The sequence below is a fragment of the Centruroides sculpturatus genome, unplaced genomic scaffold (genome assembly GCF_000671375.1).
Source record: "Centruroides sculpturatus isolate CEXI.00-Female unplaced genomic scaffold, Cexi_2.0 scaffold51, whole genome shotgun sequence".
NCBI lineage: Eukaryota > Metazoa > Arthropoda > Arachnida > Scorpiones > Buthidae > Centruroides > Centruroides sculpturatus.
The window spans coordinates 709,176-727,596 of record NW_019384329.1 but is presented as its reverse complement, the minus strand read 5'-3'; the positions used below and the strand labels follow the sequence as shown (position 1 = coordinate 727,596).

The 18,421-nt window shown below is 32.4% G+C and overlaps 1 protein-coding gene and 1 long non-coding RNA gene across 2 annotated transcripts; both read right to left on the bottom strand.

The window, feature by feature from the left end:
* Positions 1-1,397: 1,397 nt before the first annotated feature.
* Positions 1,398-3,046, bottom strand: LOC111629198. The gene is made up of 5 exons (XR_002757294.1): positions 2,962-3,046; positions 2,771-2,884; positions 2,634-2,684; positions 1,762-1,795; positions 1,398-1,520 (listed from the first exon to the last, which is right to left on the bottom strand). It is a non-coding gene; the product is annotated as an uncharacterized LOC111629198 (long non-coding RNA).
* A 1,439-nt stretch (positions 3,047-4,485) lies between these two features.
* LOC111628945 (annexin-B12-like) lies at positions 4,486-14,141 on the bottom strand. Its single transcript, XM_023372806.1, has 8 exons — positions 14,127-14,141; positions 13,947-14,022; positions 10,454-10,548; positions 10,263-10,376; positions 10,126-10,176; positions 9,254-9,287; positions 8,873-9,012; positions 4,486-4,599 (listed from the first exon to the last, which is right to left on the bottom strand). Exons 1-8 carry the CDS (start codon positions 14,139-14,141, stop codon positions 4,486-4,488), a joined length of 639 nt encoding a protein of 212 aa, XP_023228574.1.
* Positions 14,142-18,421: the final 4,280 nt, after the last annotated feature.

The window sequence follows — 18,421 nt, the reverse complement described above, 5'->3', positions numbered from 1 at the left end:
AGCTTATAGAGAGCCTTATTGCTGCGAAGGTGCAGCTTTAGACCCTAAGATACAGGGCCTAATTGCAGCTTATAGAGAGCCTTATTGCTGCGAAGGTACAGCTTTAGACCCTAAGATACAGGGCCTAATTGCAGATTATACAGAGCCTTATTGCTGCGAAGGTGCGGCTTTACACCCTAAGATACAGAGCCTAATTGCAGCTTATAGAGAGCCTTATTGCTGCGAAGGTGCAGCTTTAGACCCTAAGATACAGGGCCTAATTGCAGCTTATAGAGAGCCTTATTGCTGCGAAAGTGCAGCTTTAGACCCAAAGATACAGGGCCTAATTGCAGCTTATAGAGAGCCTTATGGCTGCTTTATAGAGAGCCTAATTGCAGCTTATAGAGAGCCTAATTGCAGCTTATAGAGAGCCAAATTGCAGCTTATAGAGAGCCTTATTGTTGCGAAAGTTCAGCTTTAGACCCTAAGATACATGGCCTAAGGAAGGAGACATTAATCTGTAGCTTGTTAAATACTAAAATTTAAAAGTTTGAGGCCCCAAGCTTTTAGGGTATCACGTTAATTATTATTGCATAGAACTATAAAAAGACTTCGATTTTTCTTGATCTTTTAAAATATTTTAAAAAAATACAATAGAATTTTTTAAAAAAAATAAGCGTAAAACTGTTTTGAATTGTATAATAACATAAAACTAACCAATAAAGTGTAATTTGTAGAATTCATTACGTAAAAAAACCGTTAGTATGACCGTTAAATTTCACAGAAGACGTTAAAATAACGGTTTAAAGAGAGATAAATTAATGTTTTATATTAATTAAACCGCTGGATTTTTAATTCGAGACAAATGTCAAGGTGATACTCCATTTATAAGTCAATTCAGAACAAAATACAGTATACTTATTCTACTGAGTTTTAATACAGTCGACCCCCTATATCACTATTGATTTTTCCGTTTTATATGAATTCCATGTTGTACGAGTCACTCAGATTTTATAAATACGTGTGCCGTTCACAGCCCGGCACACGTATTTATAAAATCTGAGTGACTCGTACAACATGGAATTCATATAAAACGGAAAAATCAACAGTGTTATAGGGGGGTCGACTGGTAGTAGATTAGTTAGAAAATACAGTTACAGCTTTTGAGTTTCTTTACATTTTCTCGGTTAACCGAGAGTTTTGTGCTAATCTGTATGCAGGAAGAAGTATCACTTAACACAAGTCAATATGCCACTATTTGTAACATGTTATGATGGATATTTATTGATTTTTCATCCTTTATAGAGGAAGAAGTATTACTAAACCCGAGTCAAAATTTGCAACAGTTTCGATTGAATTCTGACTAAGAGAATTACAGAAGATGACTTAAAAGAAACTTACATCATACAGTTGCTGGCCCTCAATTTCTGCCAAATCTTCGTTAACTTCTTTATCGGCTCTTGCAACCAACATTTCCAAAAGCCTCCTTATATCTCCAGTGAACGATTCGCAAATATATGTTTCCGGTTCAACGTTGTATTCTAAAATTATATAAAAATATGTCTTCTACACATTATAAATCGATATAAAAATACGCTGATAAGGTGATAGAAGAACTTTAATGAAAGAATAGAAAAGGGTTATTCAACCGGACTGTCAGAAATTAACAGAAGTTCGATCATTTCTAAAGATTTATCAGTTATATTTTTATGCTGAAAATGATTGATATATAATTTTAAAAAAAATATTTTTCTTTTATAAGAATAGGAAGTTCTCACTTACTGATGATAAAAAGAGCTTTCAGACTTTCCAATTCCTGCAATAATTTTTGTAAAAAGAATTAAAAATTAATCTTACGATGTTAACGCGAATATATACAAATTTACACGTTTAAAGGAGTTAGTTCCAACATTAAGTCACTAAAAATAGGATAAGAACAATTGAATTTATACCTTGGAGCCACAAGATAGTCCCTTCCCTCCACCAAATAATAATACATATAAAAATGTGAGGCCCTAAACTGTACAGCTTAGGGCCTCACATTTATAGACTCGTAATGCTAGGTCCTAAGCCGCAGTTTGTTTAGCTTTTGATGTTTAAGTTATGGCAACGCAACACTTGGGCGATCTGTCTAGGGGATGCTTTCAGAGAGGTCTTTTTTAAGAGAAACTGGCCCCTATTTAGGCGTTACAGACGTGGAGAAAACCCGGAAAACTCTACGTGGCCAGCCGTCCGAGAGAGGAGCGAACCCACGACCAAACTCCCAGTGTTCAGGGAACGAAGACCACTTGGCCACTGGTGGGCCTGTTTAGATTTTAAACAAACTCGGCCTGAAAGTGAGCATTTATAAGAACATTGTAGTTCTGAGCACTTAAACTAGTGCCTAAAATTTCTAGACAAGACTCATAGTTCTAGAATTATTACATCTTAGACACTAGTTTAAGTCTTGAGAATCGTAACGCTATTCTTGCGGTATTAGAAAGCCTAGCTGGCCCTGTTTATGCCCACTAGTTGCAAAGTGGTTAAGTGACGAATACTTAAATAAATGGAAGGTTTTAAACAAACACAGGACTAAAATTTTATCTGGAACCATAGGATTTCAATGTTGGAACCATACTTTCCTTGCTGACATTATCTAGTTGCGAGTAACTCACCTCAGAATCGTGACAGCAAAGCACATGAAAGACGCAGTATTTATCTTTTTTCTAAAAGAAATATAATAAAAATTTATTTAAAAAATGGTAAATAAAGAAGAGAAGTTATAAAATTGAAACGAATCTCGAAGGTCAACCTTGCAAGCGTCGTATAAATGATCCACCAAAACTTCGTCGATAGGTTTGAGTAGCGCTACGCAGACATCTTCGAAATGTCCTCCTAGAACAGCTTTTATGTCATCGATTAAATTCTTAAAAAATTGAAAATTAAATCGATATGCAAATTAAACAATGTTTAAAATGTTTTAAAACCATTTATTTTACTTACTCGTCCATATATATTCGTATATTTTTCACTTATTTCTTGCCTCTGGCACGAACTATGTTTAGTGAGGACTTCTATAATGGTCTGGTCATCTGTATCTGAAAATTCCGGGTTAAAAGATTACTTTGTAATATTTTAACAATAAAATATTGTAATTAATTAAGTATTCATAACAGCCAAGGAATTTCATTAGAACAAAAGCTTATTATGTCTAAGAGGGCCCACCAGTGGCCAAGTAGATAAAACAACCAGAACACTAACAATTTGCCAGGTCGTAGATTCACACCTGGCCATGTGGTTTTCCGGGTATTATTCACCGTGCCTAACACCTAAATAGGGTTCATTTTCACGTAGAAAATCCTCCCGAGAGGCACCCCTATTTAGTCGATCGCCCAAGTGTTATCTCATCGCCTTATTCCATCAATCTAGTCCATTTATGAATGACATAGGCCATAGCTGTCTTTCAGAAGCTGTAAGCAATAACAAATAAGAGGCTATTCACCTTTTGCCTAACACGAGTCCTAAAGTACAGTACATTCTCGAAGAGCGTGACCTTAGTAATAGCTTGTTTAGCTTATATATAAATCTGACTATGCTCATCTCTTCTACGCCCTATCCCTCTCAATTGTGATCTGTAATCTTGCCATTTCAGCATCCTTTTGGCTAGAATGTGCTATTTTTGACCTAAAATACAGTATATTAAGGTAAAAAATTAAGTAAATACGCTTATACCAACATAGGTTGTTCCCCTTTTAAAATAAAGGAAATCTTTAATAAAGATTTTAAAATAGAAAAAGTTATAGAAGCAGATTTAAAAGGAGCGTTACTTTCAACCAATCGGAGTAAAGCTAACGATAACGTCAATTAATTTAAAATTAAATCTTTCTGACGTTTTATCTACTGTATCTAACGGAGGACGGCTTATGTTCCGAAGAACTTTTTTAAGTTTATTTTGATCTGTTTTATCGATTTGAAGGAATTTGAGAGAGACTTTTTGGCTATTTATACTTCATACATTCTTTTAATAGACTTTCACTTAATTCAATTTTATACTTCCTAAAGTATAAGATCTAGAAGGCTTTCATAAACACGGTAGTAATAAAATAAAGGTCCGAAATTTGATTTTGTAGCTGCTGTCTAGCGTAGTTTTAGTATTAAAACTAAAACTAAAGAACACGGCTAAAGCATTCCCACTGTCTGACCAGTAACACAGTCACTTGACATCGAGAATCAACCAAAACATGGTCGTGTGGTCCTTTTATGAGTCTTTCCATTTTCTCCTTAGCTCTAGCATCTCTCAAGTTCTTATGTTTTCTCTTGTCTCTGACATCTTTCAACTGTTTCATTATTGACAGGACCAAGTCCTTCGAGTGACTCACTTACCAACACTTCTCTTTCATTATTAAAATCCCTTCGAATCAAGTTCATGCTAGTATCTTTCAGCCTCCATTATCCTTCGAATCCTAGAAAAATCAGACTCTGTACTATCACCACTGTTGCCAAGTAGTAGAGAAGCTTCCCACTAGTTCAAACTACATCTTTCACTAAATCGGAACATCTTGCCATTAAACTTGGTATGATATCGAGCCGAACATGAAGGAACACAACATTGAAGATTGTTAAGCTCTTCATCTTAGGCTGCTAAAAAAAGTACATTATCTTATAACACAATACTGTATAAATATTAAAATCGGGATCCCGAAATTTCCTACCAAAAATACTATAATTTCCATAAAATTTCTCACGATTGCTTCAATTTTCCATTAAAGTTTGTGGAAATTTACCAAGTTGGCAATATTGATTACTGGGACGGCAGCGCACGCTGACGAGAAAACGGCAGAAGACAAGTAAAAATTATTTTAAAAAGATTGAAAATTAATTTGAGAATCATAAAATACGGTAACATGTAATAAAATTGCTTTCCTTTCATATTTTCTTGCTATATTCTTTGATTATTTACATGATATTAGTACGAAACAAATGTTTTCTTTCCGAATGATTAAAGAATGGATTCGCATTATTGTCAATAATCCGACAATCTCCTTAATCTGACACTGTTTTGGTCCCATATATATATATCGGATTATACTGCACTCAAGATATTTATTGTCAGGTTTTACTGCTTCTATCTTGGCACTTCTGGTTCAGAGTGGCTTAAGTTAACCACAGTCATTTTGACAGTCAAGATGATTTTCCACGAGTTAGGTGTTCTTTCAAAGATGGAAAATGGTTCAGTAGGCCGAGGAAATTTCCCTTATTCCCGAATTCCAACCGAACCACTTCCTGCGCCCTTGTAAAGCTAATCTACCAATGCCCACGCTGACTTTACAAGGACATAGGATAAGACCACCGAACACTAATATTTAGTGGTAGGTTTATGCCTGACCAACGAGTTTTGCATGGAGTTTTCCGGATTTTGTCCACGTGTAGAACACCCAAAATAAGGCCAATTTCCGCAGGAAGGAACCTTGGAGGCATCTGCCAGCTCAGATGACTGCCCTGACGTGTTGCAATCCTTTGAAAAGCCAGATTGTAAATAATTTTATGTAAATGTAAGGTATCATGTTGCTTCTGCTTTTCCTTAAAGTATTGTGTCAACAACACCTTTTTTTCCAGCTTAATTTATTTCCATTTCTTCCACTGTGTGATGTCCCCCCAATGATTATTAGCATTTTTATGAACACTGCTTTCCACTAACTTTCCAGGTTGAATCAATTTTCTCGCTCCAATGAGAATTGATGATCTGACCGGAAATAGAAAACAAAACAGATACAAACTGGAGACTTTTTAGAAGGAAAACAGATCAGACATTTTCTCACCACGACAATTTCTCAACTTCCTCTTGAACCAAGTTTATACCCCATTCAACGTGTCCTAACTGCCACCCCTTTCAAAAGAGTTCATTTTATTATTAATATCTCATCGAGGGTTCGACAAATAGCAATAAAATAAAGATTTATTGAATTCAGTTGTACTACATTCCCAGTAGTACATCAGTACTCTAAAGGTTTGTAGAAGGTGACAATTGGAGTTTAGAGATGTTCGCAGGATTAAGTATTACAAATTATCATAAAACTTTTCAACAAAAAAAAATTCACTTAATTAATTCGTTCCATAAAAGTAACAATTTTATAAGAAATTTTTTACATTAAAATAATGCAGTAAATCAAGTAAAATTGTAACAATCAACACGTAAGAGCACCACTAAAATGCAAACAACATTTGACATAAATGAAGGTGTGCTTATTATTATAAACCTCCATTTACACGAAAGAAAACCCCCAAAATTTACTTGACAAATTAAAATTTTTNTCCTTTAGAGAAACAACATGCCAATTACAATTTTTCTGAATATTTAATCTTATATTTCAATTTTATATAAAGAAAAATCTAGAATATAAAACTGCAAGATTTGTTTGTTTTGAACACGAGAACGAGCCCCGTGTATCGATTTTTCTTGATGTGACAGCGTAACTAAGCTCCGTATCAAAATTGTTTGTATTGTCATCATTTTAAATTAATAAATTTGAAAACATTTCGTGACTTTCTTTGAATATTTAAGTACTATCTGGAACGATATGAATAATCATAATAAATAAAACTAACGTGACGTAGCTAAGAACAATTAAATTCTATTAAAATTCGTCAAATAAGGCCCATTTTCTTTAGCAACTACATCAAAAACTGTATCAGTTGGGCAAGACGATTCCTCTGTGTTTGGTACAATTAAAGTGACAGAACGGTTCTTACCATTTCGAGGTAAACGTTCTTCATCTCTCGGTAACTTGCCGTAAATGAACCATGTTATATGTCTTAATACAGTCGACACCCCTATAACACTGTTGATTTTTGCGTTTTATATGAATTCCATGTTGTAGGAGTCACTTAGATTTTACAAATACGTGAGTCGTTCACAGCCCGGCACACGTATTTGAAAAATCTAAGTGACTCGTACAACATGGAATTCATATAAAACGGAATAATCAACAGTGTTATAGGGGGGTCGACTTGTAATTAATTACTATAAGCCTCAAACACATTCTGTACGATACAATAATGTTTATAATAATAATCAACCAGAAGTTGCCGGAAGAAAGGCTCAGAATACGAACGTGGATAGGGCTGCAAAGAACAATAGATGTGTTATCAGAGACCATTTTGATAAGCTGAAGGATGTATTGGCTCATCTATAGACGAGAAAGGATGTAGATTGGTTCTATATAAAGAGCAAAACGTGTATGATAAAGTGATAATGACTAGAAGACACTAGAAGGAACGGGAAGAATGTAATAAATAGATTACCGGAAGAGAAAAGAAATATACTACAAATAAATAAATAAATAAATAATAGTATTTATTAACAAAGGTCAGTGCCTTCATTATCGGAAACAAATCCGAATCGTCATTCGTAGATAAATTTTACTACAAAAAAAAAAAAAAAAATCGATCTGCACGTCTCTCCCCGTTGATAGTCGTTAAAGTCGATGATTAAATGAAGAATTGTCCACGATTTTTATCGATTTAAACACGTAAAGGTCAGTATCACGCAATTCTTCTCTTTTATATAAACAGTGAAAGTCAACCGTTACACATATCAAATATTTTGCGATTGAATTGTAATGTTTATACTATAGAATACTCAAGATTCACTTAAATTGTACGTGAAACAAACTATACATATGTGTACAAATATTTTTAAAGGGTCAAAGGTTATAAGGTATAAAATTTATATATGTTTTTATGATATAATTCAGGTCAGATATTCACAATTTCTTTTTCTAAAGTACAATTCTTTTTTCAAAAATATGACTCTATCGTCATCTGTTACTGTTCTCACATTCCATCATTTGCAATGAACTTTGACATTTTTTTGGATTAAAATCATTAAAAAGCAGGTTTAATTTTTAAAAAAACTAACGGAATTCGTTTAAAATATATCAAAATACAGTAGAGCATCAATTATCCGAATCAATTGGGGACGGGTTGCTCGGAAGATCAATGTTTCGGATAACCGATTATGTACGAAAAAATATATTAATTTATCCCGTGTTGAAATTTTTTTCCGTTGCGTGTCGCTTCGCGTTGACTTTCGGATAATCGACGCTCTACTGTAAATACATTTCCATAGGAACACTAAGGAAGTGCTCTCATGGGATGCACAAAAGACAAAGAAAATATTTCTATGGATAACAAAGAAAATATTAAGTTTAAATGTGAAAAAAACAATTTTTTTAGTTAATCTAACTACAGTTTTATAAATTTCGCTTCTTTAAATGTACGTTTATTACGCAGAAGTACACAAATCTTTTCTATAAAGCTTAAAGTAGTGAGTTTATTATTGTTAAAAGTCTATAAAATCCTAATCCAAAAATACACGCAGTGATCAATTGTATCTAAAAATACCAATTTTGCTGCTATATTTACTCTCAATGAATTTTTAAGGTCAGGAAGGATTAAAAATCATTGTTTTTCTGCCAGAAAATATATTCTTGCATCCTTCAAAAAATCATTTGTCAATTAAAAAAAATAACACCAGCTCATGAAATTGATAGACAAGGTTGATTTTGTCCCAAAATTATACGTGGTATAGCTTATAGAGAGCTTTATTGCTGCGAAGGTGCAGCTTTAGACCCTAAGATACAGGGCCTAATTGCAGCTTATAGAGAGCCTTATTGCTGCGAAAGTGCAGCTTTAGACCCTAAGATACAGGGCCTAATTGCAGCTTATAGAGAGCCTTATTGCTGCGAAGGTACAGCTTTAGACCCTAAGATACAGGGCCTAATTGNATGGATATTTATTGATTTTTCATCCTTTATAGAGGAAGAAGTATTACTAAACCCGAGTCAAAATTTGCAACAGTTTCGATTGAATTCTGACTAAGAGAATTACAGAAGATGACTTAAAAGAAACTTACATCATACAGTTGCTGGCCCTCAATTTCTGCCAAATCTTCGTTAACTTCTTTATCGGCTCTTGCAACCAACATTTCCAAAAGCCTCCTTATATCTCCAGTGAACGATTCGCAAATATATGTTTCCGGTTCAACGTTGTATTCTAAAATTATATAAAAATATGTCTTCTACACATTATAAATCGATATAAAAATACGCTGATAAGGTGATAGAAGAACTTTAATGAAAGAATAGAAAAGGGTTATTCAACCGGACTGTCAGAAATTAACAGAAGTTCGATCATTTCTAAAGATTTATCAGTTATATTTTTATGCTGAAAATGATTGATATATAATTTTAAAAAAAATATTTTTCTTTTATAAGAATAGGAAGTTCTCACTTACTGATGATAAAAAGAGCTTTCAGACTTTCCAATTCCTGCAATAATTTTTGTAAAAAGAATTAAAAATTAATCTTACGATGTTAACGCGAATATATACAAATTTACACGTTTAAAGGAGTTAGTTCCAACATTAAGTCACTAAAAATAGGATAAGAACAATTGAATTTATACCTTGGAGCCACAAGATAGTCCCTTCCCTCCACCAAATAATAATACATATAAAAATGTGAGGCCCTAAACTGTACAGCTTAGGGCCTCACATTTATAGACTCGTAATGCTAGGTCCTAAGCCGCAGTTTGTTTAGCTTTTGATGTTTAAGTTATGGCAACGCAACACTTGGGCGATCTGTCTAGGGGATGCTTTCAGAGAGGTCTTTTTTAAGAGAAACTGGCCCCTATTTAGGCGTTACAGACGTGGAGAAAACCCGGAAAACTCTACGTGGCCAGCCGTCCGAGAGAGGAGCGAACCCACGACCAAACTCCCAGTGTTCAGGGAACGAAGACCACTTGGCCACTGGTGGGCCTGTTTAGATTTTAAACAAACTCGGCCTGAAAGTGAGCATTTATAAGAACATTGTAGTTCTGAGCACTTAAACTAGTGCCTAAAATTTCTAGACAAGACTCATAGTTCTAGAATTATTACATCTTAGACACTAGTTTAAGTCTTGAGAATCGTAACGCTATTCTTGCGGTATTAGAAAGCCTAGCTGGCCCTGTTTATGCCCACTAGTTGCAAAGTGGTTAAGTGACGAATACTTAAATAAATGGAAGGTTTTAAACAAACACAGGACTAAAATTTTATCTGGAACCACAGGATTTCAATGTTGGAACCATACTTTCCTTGCTGACATTATCTAGTTGCGAGTAACTCACCTCAGAATCGTGACAGCAAAGCACATGAAAGACGCAGTATTTATCTTTTTTCTAAAAGAAATATAATAAAAATTTATTTAAAAAATGGTAAATAAAGAAGAGAAGTTATAAAATTGAAACGAATCTCGAAGGTCAACCTTGCAAGCGTCGTATAAATGATCCACCAAAACTTCGTCGATAGGTTTGAGTAGCGCTACGCAGACATCTTCGAAATGTCCTCCTAGAACAGCTTTTATGTCATCGATTAAATTCTTAAAAAATTGAAAATTAAATCGATATGCAAATTAAACAATGTTTAAAATGTTTTAAAACCATTTATTTTACTTACTCGTCCATATATATTCGTATATTTTTCACTTATTTCTTGCCTCTGGCACGAACTATGTTTAGTGAGGACTTCTATAATGGTCTGGTCATCTGTATCTGAAAATTCCGGGTTAAAAGATTACTTTGTAATATTTTAACAATAAAATATTGTAATTAATTAAGTATTCATAACAGCCAAGGAATTTCATTAGAACAAAAGCTTATTATGTCTAAGAGGGCCCACCAGTGGCCAAGTAGATAAAACAACCAGAACACTAACAATTTGCCAGGTCGTAGATTCACACCTGGCCATGTGGTTTTCCGGGTATTATTCACCGTGCCTAACACCTAAATAGGGTTCATTTTCACGTAGAAAATCCTCCCGAGAGGCACCCCTATTTAGTCGATCGCCCAAGTGTTATCTCATCGCCTTATTCCATCAATCTAGTCCATTTATGAATGACATAGGCCATAGCTGTCTTTCAGAAGCTGTAAGCAATAACAAATAAGAGGCTATTCACCTTTTGCCTAACACGAGTCCTAAAGTACAGTACATTCTCGAAGAGCGTGACCTTAGTAATAGCTTGTTTAGCTTATATATAAATCTGACTATGCTCATCTCTTCTACGCCCTATCCCTCTCAATTGTGATCTGTAATCTTGCCATTTCAGCATCCTTTTGGCTAGAATGTGCTATTTTTGACCTAAAATACAGTATATTAAGGTAAAAAATTAAGTAAATACGCTTATACCAACATAGGTTGTTCCCCTTTTAAAATAAAGGAAATCTTTAATAAAGATTTTAAAATAGAAAAAGTTATAGAAGCAGATTTAAAAGGAGCGTTACTTTCAACCAATCGGAGTAAAGCTAACGATAACGTCAATTAATTTAAAATTAAATCTTTCTGACGTTTTATCTACTGTATCTAACGGAGGACGGCTTATGTTCCGAAGAACTTTTTTAAGTTTATTTTGATCTGTTTTATCGATTTGAAGGAATTTGAGAGAGACTTTTTGGCTATTTATACTTCATACATTCTTTTAATAGACTTTCACTTAATTCAATTTTATACTTCCTAAAGTATAAGATCTAGAAGGCTTTCATAAACACGGTAGTAATAAAATAAAGGTCCGAAATTTGATTTTGTAGCTGCTGTCTAGCGTAGTTTTAGTATTAAAACTAAAACTAAAGAACACGGCTAAAGCATTCCCACTGTCTGACCAGTAACACAGTCACTTGACATCGAGAATCAACCAAAACATGGTCGTGTGGTCCTTTTATGAGTCTTTCCATTTTCTCCTTAGCTCTAGCATCTCTCAAGTTCTTATGTTTTCTCTTGTCTCTGACATCTTTCAACTGTTTCATTATTGACAGGACCAAGTCCTTCGAGTGACTCACTTACCAACACTTCTCTTTCATTATTAAAATCCCTTCGAATCAAGTTCATGCTAGTATCTTTCAGCCTCCATTATCCTTCGAATCCTAGAAAAATCAGACTCTGTACTATCACCACTGTTGCCAAGTAGTAGAGAAGCTTCCCACTAGTTCAAACTACATCTTTCACTAAATCGGAACATCTTGCCATTAAACTTGGTATGATATCGAGCCGAACATGAAGGAACACAACATTGAAGATTGTTAAGCTCTTCATCTTAGGCTGCTAAAAAAAGTACATTATCTTATAACACAATACTGTATAAATATTAAAATCGGGATCCCGAAATTTCCTACCAAAAATACTATAATTTCCATAAAATTTCTCACGATTGCTTCAATTTTCCATTAAAGTTTGTGGAAATTTACCAAGTTGGCAATATTGATTACTGGGACGGCAGCGCACGCTGACGAGAAAACGGCAGAAGACAAGTAAAAATTATTTTAAAAAGATTGAAAATTAATTTGAGAATCATAAAATACGGTAACATGTAATAAAATTGCTTTCCTTTCATATTTTCTTGCTATATTCTTTGATTATTTACATGATATTAGTACGAAACAAATGTTTTCTTTCCGAATGATTAAAGAATGGATTCGCATTATTGTCAATAATCCGACAATCTCCTTAATCTGACACTGTTTTGGTCCCATATATATATATCGGATTATACTGCACTCAAGATATTTATTGTCAGGTTTTACTGCTTCTATCTTGGCACTTCTGGTTCAGAGTGGCTTAAGTTAACCACAGTCATTTTGACAGTCAAGATGATTTTCCACGAGTTAGGTGTTCTTTCAAAAATGGAAAATGGTTCAGTAGGCCAAGGAAATTTCCCTTATTCCCGAATTCCAACCCAACCACTTCCTGCGCCCTTGTAAAGCTAATCTACCAATGCCCACGCTGACTTTACAAGGACATAGGATAAGACCACCGAACACTAATATTTAGTGGTAGGTTTATGCCTGACCAACGAGTTTTGCATGGAGTTTTCCGGATTTTGTCCACGTGTAGAACACCCAAAATAAGGCCAATTTCCGAAGGAAGGAACCTTGGAGGCATCTGCCAGCTCAGATGACTGCCCTGACGTGTTGCAATCCTTTGAAAAGCCAGATTGTAAATAATTTTATGTAAATGTAAGGTATCATGTTGCTTCTGCTTTTCCTTAAAGTATTGTGTCAACAACACCTTTTTTTCCAGCTTAATTTATTTCCATTTCTTCCACTGTGTGATGTCCCCCCAATGATTATTAGCATTTTTATGAACACTGCTTTCCACTAACTTTCCAGGTTGAATCAATTTTCTCGCTCCAATGAGAATTGATGATCTGACCGGAAATAGAAAACAAAACAGATACAAACTGGAGACTTTTTAGAAGGAAAACAGATCAGACATTTTCTCACCACGACAATTTCTCAACTTCCTCTTGAACCAAGTTTATACCCCATTCAACGTGTCCTAACTGCCACCCCTTTCAAAAGAGTTCATTTTATTATTAATATCTCATCGAGGGTTCGACAAATAGCAATAAAATAAAGATTTATTGAATTCAGTTGTACTACATTCCCAGTAGTACATCAGTACTCTAAAGGTTTGTAGAAGGTGACAATTGGAGTTTAGAGATGTTCGCAGGATTAAGTATTACAAATTATCATAAAACTTTTCAACAAAAAAAAATTCACTTAATTAATTCGTTCCATAAAAGTAACAATTTTATAAGAAATTTTTTACATTAAAATAATGCAGTAAATCAAGTAAAATTGTAACAATCAACACGTAAGAGCACCACTAAAATGCAAACAACATTTGACATAAATGAAGGTGTGCTTATTATTATAAACCTCCATTTACACGAAAGAAAACTCCCAAAATTTACTTGACAAATTAAAATTTTTTCACGAAATTTTAGAAAGAGAGAGAGAGAGAGAGAGAGAGAAAATCACAAAATTAAACAAAATTATCGTCATTTTTACACTTTAAAAGTATGCAAAATACAAATTAAACTACCGCAAAACATCGTAATTACAATTAAGAATTTATAGCATAAAAATTATTATTTAAAAAAAAAAATTATATTTACTTATTCCTCTAAGTGCATGACGAAGAGAAGCTGCTACCTTTTCTGCTGCTAAACTTTCAGCATGAGTAATTGTGCCCTATATATATATTATATTATTAAAATAAAAATAAATTTAATTAAAAAATATTAAATATTATAAAAATATATAATAGGAAATCCGGTGCAGAGAAACGAACCTACCTTGAGCGCTTCCATAGTTGTTTGTGAGGGTCACTATAGCAATGATTGGTTAGATGCGTGACGAGCGGATCACGTGTCTAGATACTATTGTCTGATTCAAACAATTTATAGTCCTGGGTTTATATATGAATATTATAAATTGTATCACGCACTTTATAAAAGTGTTTGTTTATTTTAAAATATATTAAAAGGTAAACAAAAAAAGATATATTATCATTATTATTATTTTTTTTCTGAATTAATAAACTTTGCTGAGGTTTGTTGGATTTTAAAAAATAATTTAACTGACTTTCTGGTTGCTAACCACGTGACATACAAATTCCTCTTAATATTTAATCATTTACATGTGTGATGTATTATTTAAAATATGATAGAAATCTAGAATTTATTAAAATTAAAAAAATATATTATGCTAAATGAATATATATTTTTTTTTGTAGTTTAATTATAATTAATATACGTTTTTAATTTAAATTTACACGTAACGAATTTACTTACATCCTTTTCGTTTGGAATTTATATATTTTTTAGCATGAATTAAATTTTAATTACATGCTATTTATAAAATCACCAAGCAAACAAATCGATTGTATCTAAAAAATGCGAATAAATAGCCTTTTTTATTGCATAAAGAGCTAAGAGAATGAGAAAGAAAAAGAGCTAAGTGAATGAGAAAGAGCTAAGAGAATGAGAAAGAGAGCTAGAGAATAAGAAAAAGCTAAGAAATTGAGAACGAGAAAGAGCTAAGTGAATGATAAAGAGCTAAGCGAATGAGAAAGAGAAAAAACTAGAGAATGAGAAAGGGCTAGGTGAATGAGAAAGAGCTAGAGAATGAGAAAGAGTTAAGTGAATGATAAAGAGAAAGAGCTAAGTAAATGAGAGAGAGAAAGAGCTAGAGAATGAGAAAGAGCTAGGTGAATGAGAAAGAAAAAGAGCTAAAGAATGAGAAAGGGCTAGGACGCTAGGTGAATGAGAAAGAGCTAGAGAATGAGAAAGAGTTAAGTGAATGAGAAAGAGCTAGAGAACGAAAAAGAGCTAAGTGAATGATAAAGAGAAAAAGCTAAGTAAATGAGAGAGAGAAAGAGCTAAGTGAAGATGGCAACGGAATCTTCATCTGCGTCTTCATACACTTGCACTGCTGAAAAGTGTTCCTATATAAAGAAGTGTTACTTGGACACCTCTTTACCCAGGAACACTTTTCAGCAGTGACTCAAATCCATGAGGTGTTCCTGATAGAAAAAAATAAAAACGATGTCAACATTTAGATTTTCCAATTTTTTAAGACCCCCAATTCAGAAGAATGTTCAGTCTAGACATTTCTAAATCCTACATGGTCCAGTTGTAGAGTGATGTTTAGGCTGAAAACGTGCCTATAAAGGATTATTAATTGAAACTGTTTTATATCTTTATAGTTCCCATTCCTCTCTATCTGTCACACCTCTCTAAACTAAACATATATCTTTCCCACTGATGTTAAAATTACAGAGGTTCTACTGTTTATAGTATTGTAATTTTTCCAGCTTGTAAAGTTTCTTATATAATTCACAATTATAATGTTGCTTAGGAAAATTAGAGTGGTGTTAACGAGATCAATATTAATCATTCTGAAGATTGTTTCTACAGATTGTTTTAATGACGTGGATATAAATTTTGTACCTTAAACACCTATTATGGCATAAGCACCTAGCTTTTGATTAAAATTTTAATTGTAATTTAACACGGTAATAAAAAATAGTTTTTTTCTTAATTTGAAAATTTAAAAAACTCAAAAGCTTATACTGATTGGTTAAATTTAAATAACGTTGTCAGTTTCCGCACATTGATTGGTTGTCAATTTAGAAACGTCATAAAAAGTAGACATTTTACAATTGATTTAATTGAAATTTTTACGTAAATAGAGAGAAAATAAAAAAGGAAATCGATATTAAAAACGAATGAAATAAGTTTAAAACTTAATAAAATAATATATAATTTAATATAGGATTTATATCATTGTTGCTGTTAAGTAGCATTATGCGTGACCGAGCTATAACATGAAAATAGCTTGATAAAATATAATGTATAATTTTATCCTCTTCCTGTTGAGGTTAAGTAAATTCCGTATATTAAAAATTCTCATTTTATATATCAGGTTTTATTAAATAACAATTTAAAAAATATATATATAAAAAAAAGGAAATATGTTACATTCTTATATAGGTCACGGGCTTAGTTTCTATGATTTTAGGACCCTTACTCTAATATAAATTCGAATTTTACACCCTTAAGAACGTAATACGTGAGATAAAGTAACTAAAATTATAATTAAAAAAATATAGGCCTATATAATTATATCATTTTAAATATAGAATTATTAATAATACAAATATTAAGTATTCGTGTCTTAAAATAAATATTTAATTTATTGCTTTAAATTTATTTAATTAATAGAAATAATTCTGTTTTAAATTCGAACACAGTACAATAAAAATTTAAAAATTTGAAATTCTCCAATCCTATTGGTTTATTTTTGAATTCGAATCGATACGTAACAAATTTTAAGATTCGCCATTGGATAATTTTGAAATTTAAATTAACGACTTGTTTGATTAACGTAAATATTAAGAAAAACTAATTTTTGGAGCGTTTTAAGGGGCTAATTTTTATAAAATTAAAAAAATATATTGATTTAAGCATAAATTAATTTTATAAATGGATTTTTTTACGTTGTACTTTTTAATTTTCTTATCGAACTAGGAACTAAGCCATAATTCTTTTTATGTTGTAGCAGATTTGTATTAATTTAATCGATTTATAGTTTTATAAAATTTTTCCTTAGAATCTTAACCTTGTAAAGAAACTATCAGCCATATCAATACTCATTATCACTCATTTTAATTTAGGCAAAACGAATACGTTATTCAACACACGCATTAACCGAATGAATCTTTCTTGAAGATTTATGAGGCACAGAAGTATATTTTTTCCTTTTATTCTTACATTACAACAAACTTCATTCTTTTTTTGTTGTATCCTCCATAAAAACTTTTTCTCACCTTTATATTATAAATCCATTTGCAGAATTAAATACTGCAGTTGTAAGGGATTAAAAAAAACATTCAAAGATAATAAGTTGGGAATTCGTAAAGAATTGTTATTTTTAGAACGTTAAAATTGCATTCGAGATAAAACAATCGAGATTTTATTGAAATTTAAGGGATTAAATTACGAAATTTTCAATACTTAATGAGTTAATTAAGTCATAAATATAGTAAATCTAAGTTAAAATTCATTATATTAATAAAAATACAAGTCGCCCCCCTTATAACACTGTTGATTTTTCCGTTTTATATGAATTCCATGTTGTAAGAGTCACTTAGATTTTACAAATACGTGAGCCGTTCACAACCCGGCACACGTATTTGTAAAATCTAAGTGACTCTTACAAAGTGAAATTCATACAAAACGGAAAAATCAACAGTGTTATAGGGGGTCGACTGTAGAAGGATTTAATGATTAGATCTCGTATATATCCCATGTCTTTAGTTGATTAATTACAAGTGGGACTAAATAAAGTAGATTTTTTTTTTTGAAATTTCAGTAGAAATGGATGATTAATTACAGTTACGCAACTAAAAGAATTTGTAGATTTTCCTGAAATTTCAGTAGAAATAGATGATTTATGGTAGTTAATTCTATAGTCATAATATTTATAGCATGTTAATAATGCAATAACCAATATAATGTATTATTTAAGTTAATTATTCATTACGAAATTGACTATGTTTTAAGGTGGGCACTGAGAGCCTTTTACCACAGATCTTGGGTTCCTGAATGGAGTGGCCCGAAAAATTCTGGGATTTCTCACCCCGGCTCGATACCGGATCCTCCAAAACTGGTAAATTCAAGCTCTAAACGTCTTGACAATCCTCCTTGTTAAACTACTCGAGCTCATTGGTATGTAAATGTGGTAAGTTACACGTGTAGAAATTCAATTATAAAAAAGTTCTTGCAGGTAATTACAAATTGTTTAAAGGTACGAAAGAAATTTTAAAAATAGAATAAAACTGTAATTAAATATAATTAAAATATATAAATATATATTTAAAAATAGAATTCTCGATATTAAGAAATCAGTATTATTTCTGAGATTAATTTTTGCTAAATTTATGCCAGTTGATTTATCAGGAGGGGGGAGTCCTTTCATCGATAGAAACAGCGAGACAAGTGCGAAAACGAAAAATCGATGCTGATTTTATGATGAATTTTAATAAGTTTTACGTCGTTGGATATCAGCAAGTTAAAATTTACAAAAA